The sequence below is a fragment of the Borostomias antarcticus genome (assembly GCF_949987555.1).
Source record: "Borostomias antarcticus genome assembly, chromosome: 5".
Taxonomy (NCBI): Eukaryota; Metazoa; Chordata; class Actinopteri; order Stomiiformes; family Stomiidae; genus Borostomias; species Borostomias antarcticus.
Genome location: NC_140238.1, coordinates 4,613,933 through 4,623,932, shown reverse-complemented (window position 1 = coordinate 4,623,932; position 10,000 = coordinate 4,613,933). Strand labels below are relative to the sequence as shown.

Here is a 10,000-nt window from a genome sequence, read left to right as displayed (position 1 = left end):
ACAGTGACCAAACGTCATGTCTTTCTATGTCTTTCAGTGTACCCAAAACAATGATAAGATTTAGCATCCAGCGATTTTGCGTGACATGTTCAACAACATAATGTGTTGTTTTAAACATCCGTGTTGCATTTGTGATTGCTTACTTATAACCACATACATTATTGTGTAATCAACCTGTAACATAGCAAAACCCACACCATATAAAAACAATTAAATTGATCTGTTCAAATTCATAATTTGTAATATCACTATTAACAGACCAAATATTCCCAATGTTAGCACTGCATAGCTACTCCCAGCTACCGCGCCATACTAACTTTGAACCACTATGAGACATAAAGGACTTACCTCGACATAAAGGATTTTACCTCAATGTGCTCAAAAACAGGATCCAATGCATTCAGTGGTCGGTAGCCAGAGTTGACTCATTCATTGCTAAAAATATAATATATTCAATCTATTTCTAAAAAATGTGTGAAACAGTGTCGCATTAGGTGAGGTTATCAAGCTGAGAATGCTGAGAAGATCTCATCTAGCACTTCCTTCTGTCACTTCAAATCTTGAGGTGCTGATGTGTGCCTGCACAAACAACACACACATACATGCACACACACACACACACACACACACACACACACACACACACACACACACACACACACACACACACAGACAGACAGACAGACTGTCTCTCTCTCTCTCTCTCACACACACACACACACACACACACACACACACACACACACACACACACACACACACACACACACACACACACCTCTCTGGGGAGATATCAACCCAAAGGGCTTCCTGTCGTTGAGGGCTTGAGGGTTGTTCTGCAGTGTGTTTAACAGGTGTTAATCATGCAGCTGTGTGTTAGCATAGGAAACGTTGGGCTCTGCTCTATATGGGTCAGGACAGCACCTTGCTGGCAGCGTGCACCTCCATGTGAATGTTCCACTCGTCCAAACAGGGTAGGATCCCACCAAACAGGAATCTCTAAACTGCCAAGGGGACGCCATTTTGTTTGAGATCCTCTGTGCATCTCACAGTTGAATCATGAATCCTGTGTCATCAGCATTGACCTACAATATGTGTTCATGAATCATGAACCATGAATCATGAATCATGAATCATGAATCATGAATCACTCACACACACACACACACACACACACACGCACGCACGCACGCACGCACGCACGCACGCACACATTTAAGTCATTTAGCAAGTGCTTTTATCCAAAGCGACTTTTATAAGAACAAGTGACACCAGCAATCAGAGCTAGAGAAAGAAAGGTATACATGTATTTTTTTAAATACAGGATGCACACACACACACACAGACACACACACACACACACACACACACACACACACACACACACACACACACACACACACACACACACACACACACACACACACAGAGTCACAAGTAGATATACACACCCCATCACAAAATCTGAATCTGAATCACACCTTTTGATGACCTTCCATGAATTTCTGCCACTTAAACCAAAATTCACGCAGGTCTACTTAAAGGCCATTTTTACAATACATGTGATAATGGGCTCTTTCCCACCTCGAGGACACCTACACCAGAAGATGCAAAACCAAAGCCAACAGAATCCTGAAAGACCCCAGCCACCCAGGAAATGGACTGTTCTCCCTGCTACAGTCAGGGAAGAGATACCACACTCACATGGCGAGCACGGAGAGGTGAGAGAGAGAGAGATTATTCCCACAAGCCATCCGGCACCTGAATGACTCTCTCAAAACTCCAGGATTTTATTTATTTATTTATTTATTTATTTATTTATTTATTTATTTATTTATTTATTCCCATACATAGCATGTACATAATCCATCCAGACCTTTATATATCCCATCCCAGCTTAATTTTATACTTATCAAGTTCAAGTTTATTGTCATACTCAATAACAATGCAACATCATTATCAGTAATGAAAATCTTTGGCTCAGAGTCGACTTAACTTTGCGTGATAAAATAAGGCAAAAGGGCATAGAATATAATAAAATATAATAAAATACAGTAAAAAAACAGGTATGCAGTGCAACATCAATGTAGATAAATTAGTAAAGTGGCAGAAGTGACCATTTAAGGTGCTGTGCGTGTGTGCACCCGCATGTGCATGCACGCTGGGCGTGTAAGTCTTTAAGTCAGTGGTTTAAGAGTCTGGTGGCTTGCAGGTAAAAGCTGTCCCTGAACCTGCTGGTTTGGGATCGGATGCCCCAGTACCGCTTGCCAGACGGTAGGAGTGTGAGCAGTTTGTGACTGGGAGGGCTGGGGTGGGAGACTGGGAGGGCTGGGGTGGGAGACTGGGATGGCTGGGGTGGGAGACTGGGAGGGCTGGGGTGGGAGACGCTGGGGTGGGAGACTGGGAGGGCTGGGGTGGGAGACTGGGAGGGCTGGGGTGGGAGACTGGGAGGGCTGGGGTGGGAGACTGGGATGGCTGGGATGGGAGACTGGGAGGGCTGGGGTGGGAGACTGGGAGGGCTGGGGTGGGAGACTGGGAGGGCTGGGATGGGAGACTGGGATGGCTGGGGTGGGAGACTGGGAGGGCTGGGGTGGGAGACTGGGATGGCTGGGCTGGGAGACTGGGAGGGCTGGGGTGGGAGACGCTGGGGTGGGAGACTGGGAGGGCTGGGGTGGGAGACTGGGAGGGCTGGGGTGGGAGACTGGGATGGCTGGGGTGGGAGACGCTGGGGTGGGAGACTGGGAGGGCTGGGATGGGAGACTGGGAGGGCTGGGGTGGGAGACTGGGAGGGCTGGGGTGGGAGACTGGGATGGCTGGGGTGGGAGACGCTGGGGAGGGAGACTGGGATGGCTGGGGTGGGAGACTGGGATGGCTGGGGTGGGAGACTGGGAGGGCTGGGGAGGGAGACTGGGAGGGCTGGGGAGGGAGACTGGGATGGCTGGGGTGGGAGACTGGGAGGGCTGGGGTGGGAGACTGGGAGGGCTGGGGTGGGAGACTGGGAGGGCTGGGGTGGGAGACTGGGAGGGCTGGGGAGGGAGACTGGGAGGGCTGGGGAGGGAGACTGGGAGGGCTGGGGTGGGAGACTGGGAGGGCTGGGGTGGGAGACTGGGATGGCTGGGGTGGGAGACTGGGAGGGCTGGGGTGGGAGACTGGGATGGCTGGGGTGGGAGACTGGGAGGGCTGGGGTGGGAGACTGGGAGGGCTGGGCTGGGAGACTGGGAGGGCTGGGGTGGGAGACGCTGGGGTGGGAGACTGGGAGGGCTGGGATGGGAGACTGGGAGGGCTGGGGTGGGAGATGCTGGGGTGGGAGACTGGGAGGGCTGGGGTGGGAGACTGGGAGGGCTGGGGTGGGAGACGCTGGGGTGGGAGACTGGGAGGGCTGGGGTGGGAGACTGGGAGGGCTGGGGTGGGAGACTGGGAGGACTGGGGTGGGAGACTGGGAGGGCTGGGGTGGGAGACTGGGATGGCTGGGGTGGGAGACTGGGAGGGCTGGGGTGGGAGACTGGGAGGGCTGGGATGGGAGACTGGGAGGGCTGGGATGGGAGACTGGGAGGGCTGGGGAGGGAGACTGGGAGGGCTGGGGTGGGAGACTGGGATGGATGGGGTGGGAGACTGGGATGGCTGGGATGGGAGACTGGGAGGGCTGGGATGGGAGACTGGGAGGGCTGGGATGGGAGACTGGGAGGGCTGGGGAGGGAGACTGGGAGGGCTGGGGTGGGAGACTGGGAGGGCTGGGGTGGGAGACTGGGAGGGCTGGGGTGGGAGACTGGGAGGGCTGGGATGGGAGACTGGGAGGGCTGGGGAGGGAGACTGGGAGGGCTGGGGTCAGAGAGGATCCGCTGGGCCTTCCTCCTGCTGCGCTGGCTGTAGACGTCCTGGATGGCTGGCAGCTCAGTCCCGGTGATGCGCTGTGCTGATCTGACCACCCTCTGCAGAGGGCGGTGCAGCTGCCGTACCAGGCTGAGATACCACCAGTCAGGATGCTCTCGATGGTACACCTCTAGAAGTTGGTGAGTATCTGGAGTCCATGCCGACCCTCCTCAGCCGTCAGAGGAAGAAGAGCCGCTGTCTCGCCGCCTTCACGACCACGCCCGTGTGGTGTGACCAGCTCAGATCCTCGCTGATGTTGATCTCCAGGAATCTGAAGCAGCTGACCCTCTCCACTGCTGTTCCCTCAGTGTGGATGGGGGTGTGTCCCCCATCCCTGCAGCTCATCATCAGCTTCTTGGTCTTGGTGACGTTGAGCAGGATGTGGTTGTCCTGACACCATGATGTCAGTGTTCTCACCTCTGCTCTGTAGGCCCACTCATCACCATCTGCGATGCATCCGATGATGGTGGTGTCGTCAGCAGACTTGATGACGGTGTTGGAGCTGTGGGTGGCCGAGCAGTCGTGGGTGTTCAGGGAGTACAGCAGGGGGCTGAGCACGCAGCCCTGGGGGGCGCCGGTGCTGAGTGTCGGTGTGGAGGAGGTGGAATTGCCGGTCCGTAAGTCAGGAAGTCCAGGATCCAGTTGCACAGGGAGGAACTGATGCCCAGGAGTCAGAGCTTGATGATGAGTCTAGATGGCACTAGTATAAGGTACTTATTGTGTCATTTGTGTAAATTAGTAAAATTGTGTAATTTTTGTAAATTGTAAATTTGTAAATTGTAAATTTGTAAATTGTACATTTGTAACTTGTAAATTTGTAATTTGGAAATTGAATATTAGAGTTTATCTGTAGCATAATCATGGAACTGGGAGCAACATTTCACTGTGACTGTACACCGTACATTACATGTGACGAATAAAAGGAATCTTGAATCTTGAGGTCTGATGTTAGAGTATGTTTTGCTCTAAAAGTTAAAACATTGAAGATTGAATTATGTATTCCCCCCATTGACAATGAATGAAAAATTCCCCCCATTCATTGTCAATGGTGGGGATTAAAATGGTCATATCTCGACGTGGGGTTAGGACTGGCATAAAGCTCTCGAACTAACGAATGAAGCAATACCAAACATGTCCTACTCGCACGCACGTACGCGCGCACAGAACCACAAAATACATTCTTGGGCGGAGGTGTGTGCTCTCCGAGCACCATTTCTAGTTCAATACTGTTTTAAGACATTAAGTCAATTCTTCCACATTCTCTCTCTGGTCTTGTGCCTCTTGTGTCTCAGACACAGAGAACTCTCAGTGCTGTGGACCACAATGCTTTGTTGCGGTAGCAGACTGCAGGTACGAGAGCATGTACTTACAGGAAGTCAACCCGAACATGAACAGGAAGTGCACCAAAATACGCCCATGTGTGACTGCCGCAGGAGAGATTTTCACACATACTCACTCAACTAACTCTTTTTTTCCACGAAGAGAGAATGTGTCTATAAAATTGCATTTGTCTCCAGGTCTCAATAATGGAAAGCTTTACTTCAAAACATGTCTGTAAATGATACCTCCCCTGTGTTTTATGCTTTCATAATGAATGAGTCAGATTTGTGCTTGTAATGACATCTTAGAACTTCTAATAGTTAACTAGATCAGTAAGGTATAGAATTGATTCAGTTTATTTAATTTGTTTTTTTTAGCTACTGTAGGTGGAGGTTATTGAGCTGGAGCCACATATAATGAAATAGCAGCAAGCACCAAGAGTTTTCACTGAATTTCCTTGCAAATGTATTTCCAGGGCTTTGCACAGAAATCTGGATCGAGAAGCGTGTGCAGCTTATTACCAGTGACTTATTGCCAGTATATCTCCAGTTCTCCAGGTTCAAAGGTCACAGGACAAATACTAGTCTTCCACACATTCCTTCGAAAGAAAGACTGCGTTTGTACGTCACAGGCATTGAGATTGAGAGGACATCGACAGCTGCTCTCCCCCACACCACCCCATGTCATAGTGAGTGGGTACAGTGTGTTCCCCCAGGGGGTATACCACCCGCATCATCTGCATCACTTGTCACTTATTCCAAAATGTGGGTTTAGGGATCTCATCTCTTACGCAGTCTCACTGAGAAACCACACATGCCCGCAACACATTTTCCACCACCTTCACTCCTCATGGCGCAGGTGGGCGCTCGACGCCAACGAGAGGATGAGCTCATTCTGTAATGCAAGCTAACCTTTTTTCAAGTATAGGGTAATATGACCTATAGTATCTACTTTACTTTACTAAGGTCACCATTGCAGCTGACAGTCAGAGGATTTTTTCTCTCTGTGTGTTCCAGTATATCATGGAGAGGGCTAGGCTCTTATAAGTTCTATCTTTATCATATCTTGTGTCTACTTCCTGTTTTTGGAATGGCACGAATGATTCTTCCTGGTGGGAGTGATTTATCTATCATTGTATCAGATAGACCAACTGGCCTGAGGCCTGCAATATGAAACCCACATTTGCTTGTACAGTATATCGTTTGCATTCAAGAAGCTATCTGTCTCTTGTCTAGTGTATGTGAAGGGCGCCTCGAAAAAAAACAAATTCTCCCTGGGGGCAATAAAGTCAGTGAACATGGGTAATGATTTACAAGCTGGTCTATGAGAACTTGCCTTCTTCCTAGACTCTCATTGCAGAGACAAACCAAACAGAACACTGATGCTCCCAAGAGAAAATATACTGCTATATAATAGCTATATATAAAAATACATCTGTCTCAAAGTTTTTAAAGACATTTTAAAGAAATATGTATATAGTAAAAATATTTAAATATATATATATATTTTTATTTTTTTTATTTTTTAAAATGTACTACTATTTACTTTCATACCAATCAGTAAATACCTGGAAGACAGTAGTCTATACAGTACATACAGTACCACTGGGACAGTGAAAACTGTCTGACTGCAGGGCAGTTGCAAGTGAATACCGGTGACGCCATAGGTCAGAGGTATACATATGGCCCATCCTGCATACAGCATCACTGCTAGGAGTATCACATCAATAATTACAGTATCAGTTCCTCTCACAATCTCTCCATCACAGTCTACAAGTATGTCAAGTCACTCACTTCTACTGTGCTCCTGTTACCTGTGATAATCATAAAAATAGTATGTCATATTGTATTTGGTTGCATGTTCGGCTAATTATGTTGCCTGTCAACACTAGCTGTGCTATTTTGTGGACCTTTAGGGCATTACTGATATTGTATGTGTTTGATCATGCATTCAGACAGGTGATGAAGGCAGTCGGAAGAGTAAGTGAGTTAGAACTGCAGGCATTTAGAGCCTAAGGTGATTCGGCCTATGGGTAAGATGGATGATTGACAAGCAGACAGACACAGAGACAGACTAGCGGCCGGCCAGCCATAAGTCAATTCTTTAACACAAACATGTGTTTTTATTTTTTATTTTTTATGTTACAGTTTTATGCGTTTCCCACTTAAAATTAGATTATACAACTGCCCAAATATATCTGCTTAAAACACCAGTGTGTTCCAGATGGTTTATACTTCCCTCACCAGACACAGCTCTCACGTTAGAGATTAGTAAGGTAAAAACACAACAACAGGACGAAGAACATTCGTTCTACAATTGCAGACGGTACATCTTTATTTGCATTCATTGCGACTGGTTTAAATCATTATGTGGCACACATCTAGCACTACACATCCTCTAACTTACCCTTTAATGTATGCTACTTCCATCTTCTCTTCCTGAGAAAAATATCATAAACAATACCCAAAAGTACAATAAGAAGCACAAGCTGATTATCTACCTCTAAGAAAACAGTGTAGTATATAAAACAGAACTCTGTACTTCAGAGTGCTCAGTACAGTCGGGACTGTGGTCTAACATCTGGACAACGTAATGGAAACTAAACTAAGCACGGCAGGCTTACATAAGTCACAGGCTCTTATTAGGTCCTATCACTGCAGTCCTGACTCTGTCGAGATCCATGTTATTTTTGGTCTGTGGAGAAGAGGTGTGAGAATGCTGGAGCCTGACCCTCTGTTTCCTGTGGGACTGGTGTATGTGGGACTCAGTCCAATTCCCCCCCTGGGCTCTCAATGGGGTTCGGAGCTGGGTTTTTTTAAGGAGCGTTGCCCTTTGCCCCCGGCTTTCTGACTATAGTGTTTTTGTGTCTATCTGAATGAGAAGATACACTGACTGTGAAGATATATTGACTCGCACTTTTGTGTGGAACTCCCAAAGCGGACATGACGTCGCTGGACTTTTAAGCGCTACTCGTCGTCTGAGAAGAGACAGCTGGGACTGCGCGGCCGAGCCGCACGACTCCATCACCACAGCAACCCTTCTATTGATCCTACCATCCCAGCCCGTCGACGAGTCACAACGCCCTGAGCGCTGTAGGCTAGCCTGAGCCCAGTAATCTATCCAACCATCCCCCTCATACCCCTCCGCTACTGTTGTCATCCGTCTCTGTCGGCCGTGATCCAGACTTCATAGTGCGGCGCCGGCAGAGGCCCTGAGGTAAGGTGCCGCTCTTCCAACGGCATGTTAACCCACGTCTCTCTCACGCCACACCTAGGCGAAGATCTAAGCAGTCGTCACCGTTTTCCTCCCACCGCGATAATTACCAGCCATTCCTCTGGCGTGTCAAAACAGAACATGTGCAGTGGAGGTTAAAGCCCCACCTTCGCCTGCGCAGACAGACAGACATAGAGGGGTCCCGCGCCTCCATAGAGGGCCAGGAGTTCGGTTTTAACACAGGGAGAAGCGCCGGGAGTTGATGTTCATCTTGGTGAGGCCCAAGTGTTTGAGCGGGGTGGACAGGGCGAAGGTGGCCTTCATGGGGATGTCACAGAGCAGGTCGGACTCCTCGCCGCACTCCTCCAGCTCGTAGGTGGCGTCGTCCAGCATCTCTTTGTGGCGGTGACACACCTGCTCCACCTTCAGGCGGTGGATCTCCGAGCGCAGGCGGATCAGCTGACGGGCCAGTCGGTTGTCATGCAGCTGCATCTCCCGCTGGGAAGACCGACAGGGGGGAGGAGAGAGGGATTAGTAGTCTATCAAATAAAGTATCCTCATATCTTCTAGGAAGATTTATTAGAGCCAAGTGTAATTTATATCTAATGGTGAAGTGAAAATTATCGACATCGCTTTTGGAGTTTGTAGGCTCTGTAATTGGCAAAATTGTCAACGAAACGTTATCGTCTCTGAATACTTGTTTGAGATGAAAAGATAGCACCAAGTCATGCCATTGCCAGACAGATATTCAAGCAAAGCAGGGCTATAATTATGTGATGCCAAAGTTGCACACCTGCATGCGTCACCAGTGTACGGCACTGGCAAAGGCATGCAATTAAATGAGACAATATTCCCTTGATTAAGGAGAAATCGGAGAAGAAAATGACACCTATGAGATATCAGATATCAGCCTACTGGAATGTATTTTTTTCTCTGTCCTAGTAACCTGTAAGAGTGTGAGGTCTTCAGCATGTACCATTCATTAAACAATGATAAAACATGTCCGTACTCACCAGTTCTTTCCTAAGAAAGTCCAAGGCATCGTCAATTGTATCAAAGCCACATATGTTGCGCACTACGTATTCAGAGTTCTCATCCCGCAGAACCTCAGGGACATTGACCACTTTCCCTTCGGAGTCCTGTGCTTCACCCGGATCGTCCGCGCTCTCCTTCCATGGTCGGCTCTGTAACCGCTCCTGCCACTCAGAGTATGACGGTCTGCGTGTTTGTAATTTCAGTTTTTCGGTGAGTGCTTTCACACTATCTAAATCCTCTGTGCCTCCCTCGGAGTTGTCCTCTCCTCCCAGCTCTTTGAAATCCATCGCAAGTGCTAAATAGGATGTGATGTGAAGTTGAAAACAGGTTTACCCGCAGCAAAAAAGTAGAAAGAGGCTGCAGGCAACGAAGATTGAATTAGATGTTCACAGATCTCCTGAGGCTTTCTGAGTGTGCGTTCAGAGGGATGGTCAGTTATCGATTGGAGTCGATTGGATCCTTAGCCCACTTTATTTAGTGTGATAAGAATAATAGTGACCGCCCATAATCTCCCTTATTGAGAGAGGAGGTGTATCCATGTGGGCTAACAGCCTCCCTCAAG

At 48.5% G+C, this 10,000-nt stretch overlaps 1 protein-coding gene across 1 annotated transcript; it reads right to left on the bottom strand.

Annotated features, from left to right (window-relative positions):
• Nucleotides 1–7,383: 7,383 nt before the first annotated feature.
• fam167b (family with sequence similarity 167 member B) lies at nt 7,384–9,774 on the bottom strand. Its single transcript, XM_084437751.1, has 2 exons — nt 9,417–9,774; nt 7,384–8,901 (listed from the first exon to the last, which is right to left on the bottom strand). The coding sequence occupies exons 1-2, from the start codon at nt 9,723–9,725 to the stop codon at nt 8,638–8,640; spliced, it is 573 nt and encodes a 190-aa protein (XP_084293877.1). The 5' UTR covers nt 9,726–9,774; the 3' UTR covers nt 7,384–8,637.
• Nucleotides 9,775–10,000: the final 226 nt, after the last annotated feature.